Source organism: Zootoca vivipara, chromosome W (genome assembly GCF_963506605.1).
Source record: "Zootoca vivipara chromosome W, rZooViv1.1, whole genome shotgun sequence".
NCBI lineage: Eukaryota > Metazoa > Chordata > Lepidosauria > Squamata > Lacertidae > Zootoca > Zootoca vivipara.
Window position 1 is genome coordinate 1,921,605 of NC_083293.1, and position 19,453 is coordinate 1,941,057.

Consider the following 19,453-nt stretch of genomic DNA (forward strand, 5'->3'; position numbering starts at 1 on the left):
CTTTGGTGCAGAGACACAGAGGCACTAAAAAGCATTTTAAGCAAGACATCCCAGGGCTACAGCCATACAGTCAGAATTCATACAATGCAAGCAATGCAAACTATAGAATCAGATCTAGCTCAATAATATAACTGGCAATTCTTCCCTTCATTATAGCAAATACAGGTTTGGGCACCCTGCTTCAAGGCCAAGTTCAAATCCCAAGAGCGCTGCAACACTTGCAGAATGGGAGAAAGCATGTTTCAGAACCGAATGAAACAGACACTTTACCTTATGTCTGTTAGTGAGCACTCTATTGCAAGAGGCTTGTGCATCTTCAGATTCTGCTCAAGTTCTCTTAGGGAGACAGTATCTATAGTTTTAGTTATGCCAAAGTCAATGAGGAACACCTGCAAAAGACAGGTACAAGAAAAATACAGTTCTTCAATGGCCCAAATTAGACTTATCACGGACCTACAAAACTCTGGCTGGCCTTTCTAGGAAACTTCTCTTAGCCGGCTAGCTACAGAGTACAACCTCATTATGATACTGCAAAAATCTCTCATCCATTTTCAAAAGAAGTAATACATCATTTAGCCTGTTTGGTTTTATCTAGGATAAAGAATGCATTAAATTCCACGTATTAAATCACTAAATGAGTGCTTCCTAGTCATAATGAACGCAGTGATACTTATCTACATGAAGTAGTGATTTTATAAAGGCATTTACCTCAAGTTTACTTTCTGAAACAATCCTGCGGATTTGGCCTCTCTGCCACTGATTCAGATCATGTACATAAGCAGCACAATTCATATCAATTTTCCATTCAACTGTTTCTCTTTCTGATTCCAAGTAAGTGGCTGCCATCTTTTCCTGTAAACTAGTATTAAAGGTAAAGGGACCCCTGACCATTAGGTCCAGTCGTGACCGACTCTGGGGTTGCGCGCTCATCTCGCATTATTGGCCGAGGGAGCCGGCGTATAGCTTCCAGGTCATGTGGCCAGCATGACAAAGCTGCTTCTGGCAAACCAGAGCAGCACATGGAAACGCCGTTTACCTTCCCGCTGTAGCGGTTCCTATTTATCTACTTGCATTTTGACGTGCTTTCGAACTGCTAGGTTGGCAGGAAAACTAATATTATAAGTAGCCAAATAGACAATCAATTCTACATGCCAGTATTGTTCTGAAAGAAACCTACTCTTCTAAAGGCTAAAGATCTATACAGTAGGGTCAATAATTTATTTAACTGTTAAGATTACAACTGTACATTATTTTCTAGTCTCGAACATAATGCACAATCTCTTCTGCTTTGTGCGTTTAGAACCCGCCCTTCATCATTTAGTTTCAAAGACTAACAAATATGACATTAACACAAAATAATTACGGTAGCAATATTTCTAAAGGGGAACACTAGAGTCTCGTGAGGTTGTGGCTGGAAGAGCAACGGTGCTTGCTGGGCAGCGGGAGGGTAATTCGCATTGGCAACCCAAAGTAGAGAAGCACTACCGGTACGTACTATGAATTCAAAGAGAACACGGCGGTTTTTCAGTAAAGGACCGGAAGTTTGGTCCGTCCCTCTTGGCCAGGCCTAAGATGACTTCCTTTGACTCAACCTTCAAAGCCGCAGAGAACGGATGAGAGCACTCTCGCGAGATCTCAGATATTATATTCCGCGGGATCGCACGCAAGCGGTCCTTTTGCCACATCGATCTTGCGGTAGAGGCAGGGTTCGCTGTTCTCCTGAATCCGACGCCATCCTCCTTGGATCTTAGCTTGGCATCCAATTCACAGCCATGCCGCCCAAGTTCGACCCCAACGAGGTCAAAGTCGGTAAGTCTTTCGGCTCGAAGCGTTTTGGAAGACCGCTTATTTGGGGTTGGGGCCCGATCAACTCGCCTGGGCTGGCCTACCGTATGGAGTGGTAACGTCTACATCTCGGTGGGGGCGGGGGACCGGCTGGCACGTGTGAATGATTGCCGCGTGTTCAGCTTGCTTTTTAGCCTTTATTTGCTATGCGTCACCACAGAACCTCCCATAGCCCATTTCAAGTTACTGGTATATATTTAAAATTACATCGACCAGTGTTCCTTCATCTCATTCAAACGGCACCGGTACTTTAAATAGATAGATAGATATAACACATACAAAATACTTTATAAGTGATAAGTGTATTGTATTCCCGGTTTTTAGGTTTCCCTCCCCGTTATATTTTTGTTTTATCTATTTTTGCATGCATTTGTATTGGTACCTGTACATGACCGTACCAACAGCGTGCAAGCCCTGTGTTTATTTCCTGTACTATGTTTATAGTTTCCTATCTTTGAAAGCAAGATGCCTTGCACCACATGCAAGGGTATTTATGTACTCAGACTGGCAAACCGCACTGTGACCTGATTATTTTAACTTGAAAACCAACGACTGAATATTCTCACTTTCTGCATTAAGTGCATTAACAACACTTACATGAAAATCAAAGAGTGCTAAATCATTTGGGAGTGGTAGGATTCATAGTCTTGATTGAAACGCTCTTCAAGTTATTCAGCTCTGGTGATATATTAAGAACATAATACTAGCCCTGCTGGATCAGGCCTATCTAGTCCAGCTCACAGGATTGCTTTCTGCTCATGTATTTGCTTCATTTTTAACCTTTCTACAAAGGCCCTGAAGCAGCATATTGATATGGTTCTTTTTACGTGCATGCATTATTTTTATCTTCAGAACAACCCTGTGTATATATGCTGTGCTGGAAGACGAGAGTGTCAGACTGAAAGTCACCCAGCTTTGTGGCTTAGCTGAAATTTGAACATGGTTCTTAGAATCATAGAATTATAGAGTTGGAAGGCCACCGAGGGTCATCTAGTCCAACCCTCTGCAGTGCAGGAATCTCAGATAAAGGGAAGTGAGACCTTGCTTTAGGGTAAAGCTCTTACCATGTTCCAGCAGTTTATCCCCTGTATGAATTTTTGTATTGGTGTTTTGCCATGATACCATAGTGGCTTATAATTGTATTTAAAGTGCTGGTTTTCTCTCTCCCCCCCCCTTTCTTACAGTATTCTTAAGATGCACTGGGGGCGAAGTTGGTGCCACTTCAGCTCTGGCTCCAAAAATTGGGCCTCTGGGTTTGGTAAGTCAGTTCTTATTCAACCATAGAAATGCTAAGAGGTAGAGTGGGAGTAGAGAGCCACATGCCCAAGGGCCAGGTGCAGCAATCCAGACCTCTGTTCCGGTACCACACAGAACCCAAAGCCTTGTGATGAAAACTTTGTCCAGTTCTGCTGCTGAATGCAAGTGGTGACAGTTCAAATTCTGAAGGCAAAGTAGCACTATTGGCCCATTTCCTGTGGAAGGCTCTTCCCATAGAGATTCAGCAGGGTACCTTTATAAAAGTTTAAACACGTGCAGAAAACTTCAGTGCCAGTTGGCTTAGGCAGGCAACTAAGCCAGCTGCACATTTTCTGCAATGCTTATGCTGTAAATTGTTTGGATTGTTTAAATGAAATTGTGGTACACTGGTAAGTAAAACGTTCTCCTTGCCCAGCAGTTTCTTAATTTCTGTTTTTATGCAACTTGATTTGGGGAGTGGAAATACTTGAAGTATACAAGTATACATACCTGCAGGCTTTTAAATTACAGTACCTACTTGCTGGTTTCGGTCACCCCTCTAGGACAGTAGGCAAGGAAGCTCTTCAGAATTTGTTTCCCCTGAAGAAGTGTGCATGCACACGAAAGCTCATACCAGTGACAAACTTAGATGGTCTCTAAGTTGCTGCTGGAAGGAATTTTTTTATTTTGTTTCTCAATGCGAATTAGTTAATAAATAATAACAAATTTTAAAGCTTGTTTGCAAGGCAAGCATTGTATGTCTGGAGTGCAGGTTTCCCACATGTCTTGCTTGGGTGGTGCATGGCTTGAGACTTGAGGCAGAATGTAGTTAGTGAAGCACCTAAATCTGTGGTCAGTTGCTGGTTTAGCGGGGAGGTTTGGGGGGGACAGGACTAAAATATCCCATTGGTTTTTTCTTTTTTTTTCTTTTAGTCTCCCAAAAAGGTGGGTGATGACATTGCCAAGGCTACCGGCGACTGGAAGGGCCTGAGGATCACAGTTAAGCTGACCATCCAGAGCAGGCAAGCTCAGGTACAGACAACGCCACAAAGGACGTGTCTGTGGCCAAAAGCACTGGCATTTAAAATGCCCAGCTGTGCTGGTGCCGCAGAGCCATCATCCTGGCAAGGTTGACTCAGCCTTTCATCCTTCCGAGGTCGATAAAATGAGTGCCATGCAGCTTGCTGTGTGGGAGGTCTCTGGATCCAGACCTTAAAAACACGGTCCTGGTCATTAGGGGGTTGCAATGTATCCAGATGTTGAACTACAGTTCCCATCATTCCTAGCTAGCAGGACCAGTGATCAGGATTGATGGGAGTTGTAGTTCATGATATCAGGAATGTCAGCAGTTATTCTGCGTTAAAGTATATTAAAATAATTGATATCATGCCAATTAATTGTTTTCTTGTGCCATATGGAATTTGGTGATATCAAGCTGTAGAAAGCAGCTTGTCAAGATGATTTAGACAAGGGATGTGAAACCGGTTGACCGCGATCAACAGGTCAATCCCTGGTTGATAGCAGTCGATCATGGGCTCATTTTCTTCCGCAGGGGCAGAAAGGAGCATCTGGCCCCACCCCCTTGCTCTGTTCTTTATTCATGCACGATTTCCATAAGGGGAGACGGAGTTGCTACTTGTTTTGCTTTTTCTCGTGCTGCACCCCCCCCCAAAAGCAGCAAAGTGTCAATTAAAGGATTTTAGATAAAATTGCTATAAGGTTGTTTTGTTTAACAGTAGCCTTGTGAGGTAGGCCAGCCGTGGTCTTCCCTTGCTATGCAGCTGTGTACCTTGAGACAGCTCCAAAATGTGATAAACTATGGATCAGAGCTAAGTTCCTGGGGGACCCTGGGCTTTCCTGACAGCCACCCGCCACCATGCCTTTCGTGCAACAGTGACTGGCATGTTCCAGTGGTGAGCTAATAACAAACTCCAGCTTAGGAAGCAGAACTCTTCTATCTTACCCGTGGAGAGTCCTGTGCCGAAAACTGGGGACACGAACCTCACAGAGGAGAGGATGGTTTTGTTTCATGATAAGTTAAATTAATGTTTAAAAGTTTTAGGAGTTTATATGTGAAATAATGCTTTGTCATCCAGCGTTTACTAGCACAAGTACTTCTGCCTTTGTAACAGAATGTCTGCTCCTCATGGGCCCCTGAACAGATTGAGTAGGTGCACAGGAGGCAGAAAGCAAGGAGGGTGTTCTGTTGCACAAGCATAAGTCCTTATGTGAATGAAACAACTTTGTTAGATAACAGCCCTGAGAGTTGGGAGGAGCTGTGGTGGAGGATGGGATTTTTCTTTCCATGTCAGGTTTTCTGTAGTCAGTGTGTTGCTCCTCCTTCCCACCCCTGCCTCACACAAGTCTCAAATCTGGACTGTTTTGCTTTCTAGATTGAGGTGGTCCCATCAGCCTCTGCCTTAATCATCAAAGCTCTGAAGGAGCCTCCCCGTGACCGCAAAAAGCAGAAAAACAGTGAGTGTCTGGTGGTGGTGGTGTGCTTAGGTCAGGCATCCCCAAACTTCGGCCCTCCAGATGTTTTGGATTACAATTCCCATCTTCCCCAACCACTGGTCCTGTTAGCTAGGGATCATGGGAGTTGTAGGCCAAAACATCTGGAGGGCCGCAGTTTGGGGATGCCTGGCTTAGGTGGTGAATTGCAGCTGGGCAGTTATGAAAATGGAAGTAGAACCATGGTTTGTTTTTCAAAGATTTAGGATAAAGTGATTAAAAACTTAATTCCCAGAATCAGGAGGCCCTTTCAAGGAACTGTACTAGTGTCCTCAATCATGCTCATAAAAAAATCTGGTTTGTATGAGGGTAGATGGGAAATTTGGAAAGCAACAACGCCAAAACAGCTTAAATATATATAATATGGATCAGTGTGATGCTGTAGTTCTGTATGCAACAGCCACCCGCCACTGTGCCTGCCTAATTTCATCTGTGGCTTGTACATTCCAGTGGTGAGCTAAGAGGAAACCCCCATTCAAGGAAACAGGGTTATTTCTCTTCATGGGTAACTCTGTGCCGAAGAATGGGAACAGAGCCAGAACAACACTGCCACAGTCCCTTTTTATTTTTTTAAGAAGACTGACTGATGTCTGTATGTTGCCTTTGGTGGTCTGCTCCCGAAGCCTGACTAATGTGAGTTCTCTCTTTGTTTACAGTTAAGCACAGCGGCAATGTCAGCTTTGAGGAGATCGTGAACATCGCCCGGCAGATGCGGCACCGATCCTTGGCCCGGGAACTCTCAGGTAAAAATAGGGAAGGTGAGGGCGAAGCGTCTGGATGTATGATCAGCTCATGGGTTCCATGTAACTAATGCTGAAGCAAATGAAGCTGCCTTTTATTTAGTTGGCTCCCAGGCCCCCTTGTACCTCACTATTACAGCCCCCCCCCCAAGTTTTGCTTAATTTCTTTGAATGTCCTGTGAGACTCAAGTTATTGCCATCATTGCCAGCCAGCATGGCCCTTGGCATCAGGGATTCTGGGAGTTGTAGTCCAACAGCAGTGTCTACCCATATTGGCTACCCATGCCTTCCGTAAAGTTGTAGCTAGAGTGATTCAATTCAGGGGGCTCTAATCTGGATGAAGCTATGCTTTGCTGACCCATCTAGCAAAAAGGTCATGAGCACAGCAGCCATCATGACATAATGTACTCCTGCCCCGTCTGCAGGAACCATTAAGGAGATCCTGGGAACAGCCCAGTCTGTTGGCTGCAATATCGATGGGCGACACCCTCACGACGTCATTGATGACATCAATAGTGGTGCAGTTGAACGTCCTCCAGTAAGTGCCTGCCTTCCCATGAAACAGACTGCATATGTATTTTTCACATTACCTTGGTACCAAATTAAATTATCTTTTTCTAATTACAAACTTAATTCCTTCCCAACAGAGCTAAGACTGCTACCTGAATGGACATGATGCAACTTAAGCAAGTTCTGTATGCTGAATATTGGTAATAAATGCAGTTTCACACTTGTGGTGATAATAGCTCTCTTTCTGATGCGTACTTCTATCAAGAATATTTCTCATGTTAGAGATTCTGCGGCTGTTTTTTTCTGGATTTCTCCTTCCCAGTTACCTAGAGTGTAAGCAGGCTTGTGTTTATACTCTTCACTTATGTTTCTGTGTACACTGCGGCAGCCTTTGGCTATGTGCAATAACTGACTGACTACTCCGCACTATAAAAAAAAATGCACACCAGGCGACTTCCGGTTTGCCGCGGCCATCGATCTGAAGCGCAAGACAATCCTCCAGGGAGTCTCGAACGCTGTGGGGGCTATTTTAGGGGGTTTTGTGAAGACTACACGAAACCCGGTACCTCAGGGGGGGTTACCCTGAGGGAGGTGTACCCGGCGGCGTCCTAGAAGCTCTCCTTTACTCGGGGTTTTGACCGTAAATCCAGGAGGAGGAATAGAGCTGTGGACGCAAAGGGGAGGTATCGCAACCCCCTCAGCGCGAAGTCTCAGGCTTCTGAAGAAAGCGGTAAGCTTCCAGGGGAAAAAAGAGTCAAGACCCTTTCTGAACATATTGGATTATAAAGAACACCTAAAACTAAGGGACTCTTTGATTCGGACTGCTGAGAGTGTAAAAAGGGAGTCCGCTCCAGCAGGTGGGAGACTACGGCGTATGGCGACTCATTGCGGGAGGAAGAGATCAGTAAAAATGTATCCATCTAACGAGAGACTGTAAAAAGACCTCAGATACTTTGTAAACTTTTAGCAAAGTGCTGGGGCAGAATTTTATTTGATTTTGCTGGTGGGAAAGCGGGACTTTTCACTTCGTGCTACCTGGAATTCTTTGGGCGGAGAGGCATGATTTGCATTTTCGCTGCGCTCCTCCATTTTGAATAAGTAGAAATGTGCTGATCTAGATCTCAACGTTTTGCAACTAAAGACTTGAAACTGTATCCTTTACGATTCCTTTATTTTGCCTCTCTATTTTGGACACTTTGAGATATTCCGTTGAGACACTCCGCTGAGGAAGTTACAAAAAAAAGGGGATCCTCTGCGTATTTCTGGGGAATAGAAGTGTGGATCTCTATCCCCCCCCCCTCCTCCCTCCTTCCACTGTTTGTTATAATACAGCGCAAGCGACCGGCTTTTTTGCGATTCCGAATTTCTAATTTTCAAAAGCGGCAGTCCTTGTGTTTAAATATAGGCTGCCTGAAGGCACGGGGTTGGAGAGCGAGGGGATATTCTGGCGGTCTTGAATTTCCAAAGGGGAAGAAGACAAAGAAGCTGATTCTCGGGACTCCATTTTAGAAAAGAGGAAAACAGGGAGAGTCCATTTCATGCCTGGTCTGAGTGGATTTGAGCCATCAAGTGGCGGAAGAGCGAATTGCAGCACTCTACGTAAAGGCAACGCAATACATAACCCCAGAGACTGCAGCCAGACCACAAAAAAAATAAAGAGAAAGATTGGGCTCTACACAAAAACTCTTTAAAATATAAGGAGAACCCTGATTTGCCGTATATTTAGGGGCTTGAGTAATCGTTTAAGTTTTGCTGGAGAATATAAATTGTAGAGTGTTGTCTTATATTGACATATAGATTCATTGATATATTTAACCAGCCCCAGATTGTTCTCCCCCCCCAAGGAAAGATATTTGTCTATTGAAGCTGTGTGGTTTCCCTCCCTCCCTTTTTGAATCCAATCCCCCCGTTCCCCTTTATTCTCCCCTCCCCCCCTTTCTTCTTTCTTTCTTCTTTTCTCTCTTTTTTCTCCCCTCCCCCCCCTTTCCCCCCCTCTTTTCTCTCTTTCTTTTTCCCTTTTTTTCTTTTTTCCTTCTTCTACAGGTCGAAGTCATGTCGGGTGCGGGAAAGAAAGGGGCTACGGGATCCACAGAGAGACGCCTCTCAAGACAGGAGAATGGAAAGGAAAGCAAAGAAATTAAAGATTACGATAACCTAATGGCGGAAATTAGAAAGGAATTTAAACATAATGAACAATACATCGACAAGAAGTTGTCGGAGGTTCAAGAGACATTGGATAAAAAACTTGAAGGCTTAGTAACGGAAGTAAATGACCTTACGGTAAGGTCTAAAACAATGGATGACAATATTAAAAAGACTCAAAAAGACCTTAAAGAAACTAAAAAAGAGACGGAAAAAATAAGGGAAGAAATGTCGGATATGAATAAATTACATGAAGATATATTGGACAGCATTGCTCTGTTGGAAATGAGACAGAAGCAATTGAATTTGAAATTTAGGGGGATCCCAGAAGAAGCCAATGAGAACATCCGGTTGAAAATAGTGACAAACTTAGCAGTGTGGCTTGGCTTGAAAGAGGAAGAGGTAGACAGTAAAATAAGCAATGCTTTTAGGATAAAAGTGCGATCAGTAAAGGCAAAAGCTAAAAAGCTACCAGGGGATTGTTTAGTAACGTTTACTTCAATGGATTTTAAGAACAGGATCATGAGAGAGAGCTACAACAACAGTATGAAGATGGAGGGAAGGACCATCATTGTCTTCAAAGAAGTACCAATTAGATTTCTGAAAAAAAGAGACCCGTATAAAGAGCTGGCTGGCTTACTAAGTAAGAATGGGGTCTCCTATAGGTGGGAATACCCACAAGGGCTAATTTTCTACTATAAAAATAAAAGATTCACATTGACTAATGCACATGACTTAGATAAATTTGCCAGAAAGTACTATAAGTTCCTCGGCAAACCAGAGCTGTTGAAACCTAAAACAGACCAAGAAGAAAAAGAAAGTAAGGAAGGCACAGACGAAGAAGACGGAGAGCAAGAAGAAGAAACTGAACCACCTTTAGATATTGATACCGAAACACAATCTTAAATTAGTTACCCGTGATTTTAACCCAATTTGCTGAAATGACATTAAAAGTAATATCCTGGAATGTAAATGGCCTTAATGATAAGAATAAGAGAAATAAAATTGAACATGTTTTGAAAAAGAAAAATCTTGACATAATTTGTTTACAGGAAACTCATATTGCAAATAAACACAAAAAGATTCTGAGTAATAGAAGATTGGGTAACGAATTTGTAGCATCGGATCAGAGTAAGAAAAGGGGTGTGGTTATCTATGTAAAGGACAAATATGAATCGGAACTAATATACAAAGATGAAGAAGGTAGAATTTTGATTGTAAATGTTAATTTGCAAGGGGAAAAGATAACTCTGGTGGGCATTTATGCTCCCAATGAAAGAAAAGCTGAGTTTTATTCTAAATTAAAAGAAATTATGTTAGACCATCTTGATGCCAGAATTATCCTTATGGGAGACTGCAATGGTGTAGTTATGCCAGATATCGATCGATCGGAGAAAAGAAAAGACAGAAATGAAGGCAAACTACCGAAATCCTTCTTTGACCTAGTAGAGGATGTAGGAGTTACAGATACATGGAGATTTAAATATCCCACTATTAAACAATATACCTTCTTCTCAGGATCAAGCAATAGTCTGGGAAGAATTGACTACATTTGGGCCTCTAATGAATTGATTCCTAGAGTTCTCAAAGTAGATATCCTCCCCAGAACTTTCTCTGACCACAACGCAGTGTATTTGGAATTGAAATTAAAAGATAAAGTTAATTTTAGGTGGAGAATGAACGAGAACCTCCTTTATGACAAACAGATAACGGAGAAAGCTAAGGAAACGATTCGGGAATACTTCAATTTAAATATGCATAAAGAAACATCAACCGATATCGTATGGGATGCTAGCAAGGCTGTCATGAGGGGGTTCTTGATACAAAAGAACTGCCACAAAAGAAGAGAAAGAGGGAAAGCAAAGGAAGAAATTTTGAAACAATTAACAAATTGCGAAAAACAGTTAATATCTATGCCGACGGATGAAACCTTGAAACAGACTATTAAAAGACTCCAGACACAGCTCTCCATGCAAGTAAGTCATGAGGTCGAGTGGAAAATTAAATGGTTAAGACAAAAAAAAATTGAATCTGCAAACAAATCAGGTAGATTTCTGGCCTGGCAGATAAAGGCGCGGCAAAAACAAAGTACAATCAATAAGATTAAAGACGAGGGAATTGAAATAGAAGACCCTAAAGAGATAAGAAAGGCCTTTCAAAGATATTATAGAGAGTTATATAAGAAGGGAAAAGAAGATAAGATTAAAATAGAAACATATATTCAAAATTATGGCCTTCAGAAAATACCATCAGACAAAAAAGAGTTTCTTAATAAAGAGATTACAAATTTGGAAATTGAAAAAGCCATTAACAAAATGAAATTGGGCAAGGCCCCGGGCCCAGACGGTTTATCTGCAAAGTATTACAAAGTCTTAACAAAAGAAATTACACCGGTACTTTGTGAAGTTATGAATAATATTTTTAATGAAGGGACAATCCCAAATACCTGGAAGGAAGCCCACATTACCCTGATCCCTAAAAAAGACACAGACACACAAAATGTGAAAAATTTTCGGCCTATTTCTTTACTCAACAACGATTATAAATTATTTACAGATATTTTGGCAGATAGATTAAAACAAGTTTTAAACACAATCATTCATAAAGATCAGGCGGGGTTCCTCCCAGGGCGTCAGATGCGGGAAAATGTGAGAAACATTGTTAACATAATTGATTATCTTGAAGTGAGAAACGAAAAACAGGCCGCACTTCTGTTCGTCGACGCTGAGAAGGCGTTTGACAACGTCTCTTGGCAATTTATGCTGCACAATCTGAAAAAAATGGAAGTAGGTGAATGGTTTTTGAGAGGCATCGAGGCAATCTACACAGAACAGACAGCTAGGCTAATTATAAATAACAATCTGACAGAAAAATTCAACATTACAAAAGGGACTAGACAGGGTTGCCCTATCTCCCCTCTGCTATTCATCTCGGTGATGGAAATTTTGAACAACCGTTTGAGAAACGAAGCAGAGGTAAAAGGCATTAAATTAGGGGGGAAAGAATACAAAGTAAAGGTTTTTGCGGACGACCTCGCACTAACTGTGGAACAGCCAGATACGAGCTTACCTGAAGCCTTGAAAATTATAGAAGAATTCGGTAAGGTGGCGGGTTTCAAACTCAACAAGACCAAGACCAAGATGATCCTAAAAAATTTATCAAAAGAGGAAAGCAAGAAATTGGAAGATCAATTAGGAATTTTATGTGCCAAAAAGATAAAGTATCTAGGAGTGTGGCTAACGGCGAAAAATATTAATCTGTTCAACGACAATTACAAAGTGGTCTGGAAAGAAATCAACAAAGATATGGAAAGTTGGAAAAAACTCAAGCTATCTCTCTGGGGAAGGATAGCAGCGGTAAAAATGAACATTCTACCACGGCTTTTATTCCTTTTCCAGAACATCCCCATAATAAAGGGGACCTCTCAGTTTAAAGATTGGCAAAGATCTTTATCAAGATTTGTGTGGCTAGGAAAGAAACCTAGAATAAAGCAAAAAGTTCTGGTAGACAAAAAAGAGAGGGGGGGCTTTGCCATGCCTGAGCTAAAGTTATATTATGAGGCAGCCTGCCTTGTATGGATCAAGGATTGGATTATGTTGCAGAATACGGATTTGTTAGATCTTGAAGGGTATACAAATAGATTTGGCTGGCATGCCTATCTTTGTTATAACATATATACTTTCGCAAAAAAGCCGGAGGCTTTTTTGTTGGGTTTATTAGATAAAGAAATTTAAAAAATTGACCAAAATTTCTTTTTATATGCCACTGTGGCGGCGAGAATTCTTATAGCTCAGAAATGGAAAATCAATGAAATACCATCAATTAATGAGTGGCAGTCGAAACTCTTAGAATATATGGAAATGGCCAGACTCACCAATAGAATTCGGGAACAGGACGAAGGAAAATTCAAATTGCAATGGAGTAAATTTATTGAATATGCTAAAGTTAATTATAAACGTATGAAAACGTTAGTGGTAACAACATAACTCTCACAATGGCACATATATAATGAATTAAATAATACGATATGAGATTGAAAGAATTTACCATTTGCTGGAAGGAAGGAAGTCACGCTGTTGATCTCGATGTAGATGAAGTTTTTTGGATGTATTAAGTTTGTTTGTTGGAAAATTAATAAAAATTTATTAAAAAAATAAAAAATAAAAAAATGCACACCAGACGTGTAAGCCTGTAAAAAAATAGTTACACCCACATGATTTCCTACTTTTTGGACAGTGCCATTTCTCCACGGCGAAGCACTGTAGTTAGAAGGTCTTAAGACAGGAGTGGGGAAAAGAGACGCCCCCCACAACATCACTGGTGGCACCAATAGTCTCACTGTTGAACTTCAACTTAAGTTGTGGAGCCTTCCTAGTTATAAAACTGCAGCTTAAGTTAAATGGTATATATTTATTCTGAACAGACTTTACAGAGTCCCATCACCCCACTATTTTTAAGGAGTTGCTAGGGTGGGACATCCATGAAAAAGAGTGAAATAGTGTTGGTCCTTCGACTGCACAAATAAGATTCCTCTGCTTTGTTATTAAGTTTTTATACCCATGTAGCTTCTTTTTTTACGTATGTGCTGTACATTATTCCCCCTCCCATTAATTTGGGTTAGGTGGATACCCAGATGGCTAAGATAACAGGATTTGTGCTTTTAACAAGTCTAGGCCTGTATTGAAAGTTGCAAAAACTGCCTGGAATGTTAAACACTGGGCAGAAATGGGGCATGCAGCGTCAGGGCAATCAGGCTTTTAATCAACACTCCTGGTAGAGGGGGTGTCACAGCGTTGAAAATGGCCCTGTCTCGTGCTTCTTGGGTCGCCTCACGCCTTGGATGAAGAAGCTGGGGGAGCAAGGTAGGCGAGCCATGTGCCCTCTCTCCACATTGTAAGTGCCGGGACCAGGGGTGGTGTCTGCAATCAAGGAAGAAAGTGGCAGAAGGTAACTAACTGGATGGCAGTGACCAGAACTGCACATGTAAATGTTTTGGGGCTCAGGCTCAACAAGCAGTCATGGCAATAGCTCCAAGTGAAGCTTTTAACCAGCAGTCACTATAAAAAAACGTAACCGCCTTGCAAAGGTTAGTCTGATTTCACCTAGCCTGTCTATTTACTAAACGTCTTAGAACGGGTGGGTAAACTTCTGCTGGTGCTTTTGGATTGCAACTTCCATCATCCCTGCTCATTGGCCATGCTGCCTGAGGCTGGTGGGAGTTGGAATTCAGAAGAAAAGTTTCTGGAGGCCCTTGGGTTTTCCCCAGCCTGTTCTAAAACACACTTAGTATTAGCTAGTCAGTGAGAATTATCACTGCACCTGAACAGTAAAACAATGCAGCAGCAAAAATACAAAAGAACATTACACCACCATCTAAAAGTTTGCAGAAGTCATAAGAGCAGCACTACTGGATCAGGCAAAAAAGCCCTGTCTGGTCCAGCATCCTGTTCTCATGGTGGCTGATCAGATCCTCTGGGAACCTGCAAGCAGGATCTGAGAGCAGTGGCACTGGTTCTTAGCAACTGGCATTCAGAGACATATTGCTTCTGACAGTGGAGGGAGAACATAGCCTTATCCCCCATGTATTTGTCTAATTTTTTAAAAAAATGCCGGCTGGGTTAAAGCCTGGACCAAAATATATTTGGCAGTGAACCAATTGCTGGATGATGATACACTTGTAATGGTGCGATGGTCAGGGTTACTGCTAACCCTTGCTAATATTCCACCTGCCCCTTTATATACAGTCATACCGTGGAAGTCAAACAGAATCCCTTCTGGAAGTCTGTTCAACTTCCAAAACATTCAAAAACCAAAGCTCAGCTTCTGATTGGCTGCAGGAAGCTTCTGCAGGCAATTGGAAGCCTTGGAAACCCTCTTGAATATTTGCCTTCTGAAAGAACATTCAAAAACCGAACAGTCACTTCCAGGTTTTAATCGTTCGGGAGCCAAAATGTTTGAGAACCACCAGTAGGCTGTTTGACTTCCAAGGTACGAGTGTAGATAGTTAAAAAAGTGGTGAGAGGGAACCTGTTACCATCCCTCACCTTTCCTGGTCCACCTGTGCATAGTTTTTGGGGGAGGGCTGATGATTATAGAGGGTGATCTAAACATCACACGTTTGTAGGCACTTTCTGTGTTGTACCTATTGGGTGCTGGATCCATCATATTATCTAGGGAAGAGAAAGGGGGCGTCAGAGAGAAGCCGGTCCAATCTGTGGTGCCAGATACTAATGGGGAGGGAGGGGAGAAGTTGGCATTGCCAGGCACTGACTTGGAGAACTGCAACCCTGACAGAGGCACTCCTGGATATGCTTAGCATACCGGTAGCTCTACTTGCTGTTCCTGCCAGGAGCAACTGATTGGAAGGCAACTTGTTCTCCTCTTGCCCACCCCCTTGTAGTGTTGAGTGGACCCAAGTGAAGAGGTCAAGTTAAATGGGCAGTGTAGATACCATATGTATTTATGAAACAAAACACACAGGCAACTTACCCGTTGCACACATTCAACGAAAGCTTGACCATACACAGTGCATCCCTGCAGCTTGGACATGGCTGGAAAAGGGTAGGGGCATAATGGGTGGAGCAGGTTTACGTGTGGTGTGCCTACATGCATGGTCAGGAATGCTGCCCCCACACAAAACAGTATTGTCTGAACGTAGGAAAACTGCTAAATAGTTTACAAAAGCAGTTTTAAAATATCGAGGAATCGTTTAAACCAGGCATCCCCAAACTGCGGCCCTCCAGATGTTTTGGCCTACAACTCCCATGATCCCTAGCTAACAGGACCAGTGGTCGGGGAAGATGGGAATTGTAGTCCAAAACATCTGGAGGGAGGGCCGAAGTTTGGGGATGCCTGGGTTAAACCATGTAATTTAAAATACTCTAGTTAAAATTAACAGTAAGAGATTAGATCTTGTCGGCATCTATGTCTCTGGACAGGCTGGCCTAAACAATAATGTTTTCAGCAGGTGGTGATACTGCAAGTATGGCATAGGTTCCTGCCTGGTGTCAATAGGCAAGGAGTTCCAAAATGGGTCCTATAACAAAAGAATTATTTTCTTGGCAAGTGCAGAATAAATGGGTGGCAACTTGGCAACTGTAACAGTGTCAGATCTGCAAATTGAAGCGGTCGAATGAGTTTATATAGACAAGGCAATGTGCAAGTAACTGGTCCCAAATAACTTTGCCTCATAACAAATCTTTGAGCAGAGGTGTTAGCTACTGGCAATGTCTCACTAAGAAGGGAGGAACCCTACCGAAGACAGATTTCTGGTAAAAATCTGGAGTTTGCACTCAGCAAGTGCTCAGCTTCCTGACTGGCAATAAAGGGCGAGAATAGAGTCCTGGGGCACACCTTGACCCAGATAAGGATAATAGCTGGTAGAGCATGAGACTCATAATCTTAGGGTCATGGGTTTGTGACCCATATTTGTCCAAAAAAAATATTGCATTGCAAGGTTTGGGCTAGATCAGGCTTCCCCAAACTAAGGCCCGGGGGCTGGATGCGGTCCGCAAGGCTTTTTTTATGCGGCCCCCGCCGCCCACTGCTGCCGCATGCTCTTAACAGCGCGGCTGCCCACTTCCGGGTCGCTGGAGCGTCGGAAATAGCTTGTGTGCATGCACAAGCGTCATTTCCGGCGCACTTCTGGGTCGGAGGAAGCCCATGTGCATGCGCACAAGCTATTTCTGGTGTTCCGGTGACCCGGAGGTGCGCTGGAAATCGTGTGTGCACACGCGTATGGGTGCACGCTCCCACGTGCTCCGGCCCACAACGCAATTGGTGCTGGCGACACCGGCCCTCAGCAACATAAGCTTGGGGACCCCTGACATAAAACATGAAATCATAGATAAAGCATCAGTAAAACTGTACATGGGATGTCATTCCACCCCATGGACCTTAATCAGCAGCAGTAGCACAAGAAGTGACTCATCTCAAAACGTTCTTTCAAATATTTAAACCCCAAGCGTGGGAAACAGTTTTAAAATCGGGAGAATACGGGAGACTTGGCAGCTATGGTGGTCGCTCGCCGAAGTGGTCGTTCCCCGAAGCGGTCGCTCCCCGAAGGCACGCTTCTGCGCATGCGCGAAGTGCCGATAGAGCGTTTCTGCGCACGCGCCTGCACATCCGACGCCGCGGAACCCAGATGTAAACACTTCCGGGTCCACGGCGGTCACTCGCCGAAGTAGTCTTGCACATAACAAATGGGAGCCTACACAACACAAAACACTGTTGCTGTATGTAGGTTTTATTTTGTTTTGTTTCTATCTTATTCACACATAACAAAATATGTATTTTATCAAAGTAATTGTTGAACTGAAATACAATTAAGAAGTATATTAATAGTGAAATAATGATTAAGCTCTAACTTAAAATGATTATCTGAAGAAGTGTGCATGCACACAAAAGCTCATATCAATGATGAACTTAGTTGGTGCTACTGGAAGGAATTTTTTTATTTTGTTTCAACTACGCCAGACCAACACGGCGTTGTTGTTGTTTAGTCGTGTCCGACTAAACTGTCAATAAAGATGTTAAGGGGGGGGGGGAGAGAGAACAGGAATGGTTTATGATTGGAAGAAAGGGGCATGCCCTTAAAATACACTCCTTTCCTGTGGTGTGTTTGGAAATTGTCTTGAGACACATGGAACAGGTGGTTGATGGATTGATAGTAGTAGATTCTCCAGCTCACTGGAAGGACAAATCCTGAAGCTGAGGCTCCAACACTTTGGCCACCTCATGAGAAGAGAAGAGAAGACTCCCTGGAAAAGACCCTGATGTTGGGAAAGATTGAGGGCACTAGGAGAAGGGGACGACAGAGGACGAGATGGTAGGACAGTGTTCTCGAAGCTACGAACATGAGTCTGACCAAACTGCGGGAGGCAGTGGAAGACAGGAGTGCCTGGCGTGCTCTGGTCCATGGGGTCACGAAGAGTCTGACACGACTAAACGACTCAACAACAACAACAACAGTAGAGTCTCCAAGCTTGTCCAGGACAGAAATTTTTTTTTAAACATTATTTCAGGTGTTTATGTAGCATGTTTGCAAATCGCCTTGGGACACATGTAAAAGTTGATTTGTAAATTGATGATAAATGGGTAAAGAGGGAGTCTTCAGCATGGGGTAGAAAACAAGACCCAGGGTTCTGAAGTCAGGCTGCTTGGTTTTGCCAAGGTGTGCAGCCCTGACTCCCCCCTCACCTCTTTGCCCTCTGAGCCCTGCAAAATTAGTAGGTGCCTTGCAGGGGCAGATTGCCGGCACACCCACTAATGCATTTAGCTCAATTGAGATGCTGGATTTAATAATGGGATCTCCCACTCAAAGAGAGCTAAGCTGAGGCCAAGCTGGGTTGGGCAGGATTTGAGAAGGGATTTGGGAGTCAGCCATGTAAGAATCTGGGGATGGGAATGGAAACCGCGGCGGTTTTTTCGACTTACGAATTTTTCCGTTTCCAATGTATTCCTATGGGAAATTGCGTTTCCAATGGCGCTTTTTGACTTACGAATTTTTCGACCTACGAAGGTGTCTTCGGAACGGATTAAATTTGTAAGTCGAGGCACCACTGTATACACTTCCAGATTACAGACGTCATTTCCTTTCCCCAATCAAAGAATCACAGCAGTCTTGTTAGCTGCAACCCAAAGTCATCATCCTGAACCAATCTAAATCATTTGGTTCTTCAGATCAGCCCTCATCATAATATCATGTATAACCATTTTCTGCTGTCTTTCCTTATTAAGCCTTTGACTAATTTTCCTCTTTGTTAAGTCTTCCAATGTCCCCTTTCATTTGTCTACAAAACAATTGAAGATTAATTGCAATTGCCATGCCTAGCTGATTCTCTTTTCAAGCATATTCAATGGCCACGATGGATTTACTCTTTCATAGGTTCCACGTACAGTACCTAAAAGCAGCTAGTTCTGTACTGTAAAAGACAAGTACAGGCGTTTTCAGTTTAGCTAGGCCATAGACTCAAAACGGAACAATCAAAATGCAGTTTTGTGAAATTATTATTTTCTCCAGCACCTGCTGGATCTGGCCAGCAACCTCGTTCAGCATCCTGTTCACAGTGCCAACCGGGTGCCCCCAAGGGAAACCTGTAAACAGGACCCGAGCGCAAGAGTCCTCCCCCTCTGCTCCCATCGACTGGGATTCAGAAGCATCGCTGCCTCGGATTGTGAGGGCAGAGCATAGCCATCCTGGCTAGTAGCCATCCGTAGCCCTTTCCGCCATTAAATTCTCCAGTCCTCTTTTGAAGCCACCCAGGTTGTTGGCCATCATGGGGGAGGGAGTTCCACCGTTTAACTTCCTTTTCCAAGGAAAGTAGTTGGCAGAGAGAGCTTGGCGGTGAGAGCGCAGCCCATTCCACGGCTGCTGCTGCTGCTCTTCTGCAGGGCTGGAAGATCACCTCCCTCTTCTTCTTTTCTCCCTGAAGCAGGCGCAGCAGCACCCATGTGTGACGATAATGACG

The 19,453-nt window shown here is 43.2% G+C and overlaps 1 protein-coding gene and 2 non-coding genes across 3 annotated transcripts; all 3 read left to right on the forward strand.

Moving 5' to 3' along the window:
* Positions 1-1,652: 1,652 nt before the first annotated feature.
* Positions 1,653-7,077, forward strand: LOC118077786 (large ribosomal subunit protein uL11-like). Its single transcript, XM_035101513.2, has 7 exons — positions 1,653-1,809; positions 3,030-3,103; positions 4,015-4,113; positions 5,475-5,556; positions 6,249-6,335; positions 6,758-6,870; positions 6,980-7,077. Exons 1-7 carry the CDS (start codon positions 1,773-1,775, stop codon positions 6,983-6,985), a joined length of 498 nt encoding a protein of 165 aa, XP_034957404.2. The 5' UTR covers positions 1,653-1,772; the 3' UTR covers positions 6,986-7,077.
* LOC118077787 (small nucleolar RNA SNORD38) lies at positions 3,225-3,293 on the forward strand. Its single transcript, XR_004691682.1, has one exon. It is a non-coding gene; the product is annotated as a small nucleolar RNA SNORD38 (small nucleolar RNA).
* Positions 5,996-6,127, forward strand: LOC118077788 (small nucleolar RNA SNORA65). The gene has a single exon (XR_004691683.2). It is a non-coding gene; the product is annotated as a small nucleolar RNA SNORA65 (small nucleolar RNA).
* Positions 7,078-19,453: the final 12,376 nt, after the last annotated feature.

What these genes read in the sequence shown, in the direction of transcription:
- LOC118077786 (XM_035101513.2), top strand. Translation starts at nt 1,773, where the DNA reads ATGCCGCCCAAGTTCGACCCCAACGAGGTCAAAGTCG. An exon ending in TCCAGAGCAGGCAAGCTCAG is followed by an intron (nt 4,114 to 5,474) that starts GTACAGACAACG and finishes TTTGCTTTCTAG; the next exon opens with ATTGAGGTGGTCCCATCAGC. An exon ending in CCGCAAAAAGCAGAAAAACA is followed by an intron (nt 5,557 to 6,248) that starts GTGAGTGTCTGG and finishes CTTTGTTTACAG; the next exon opens with TTAAGCACAGCGGCAATGTC.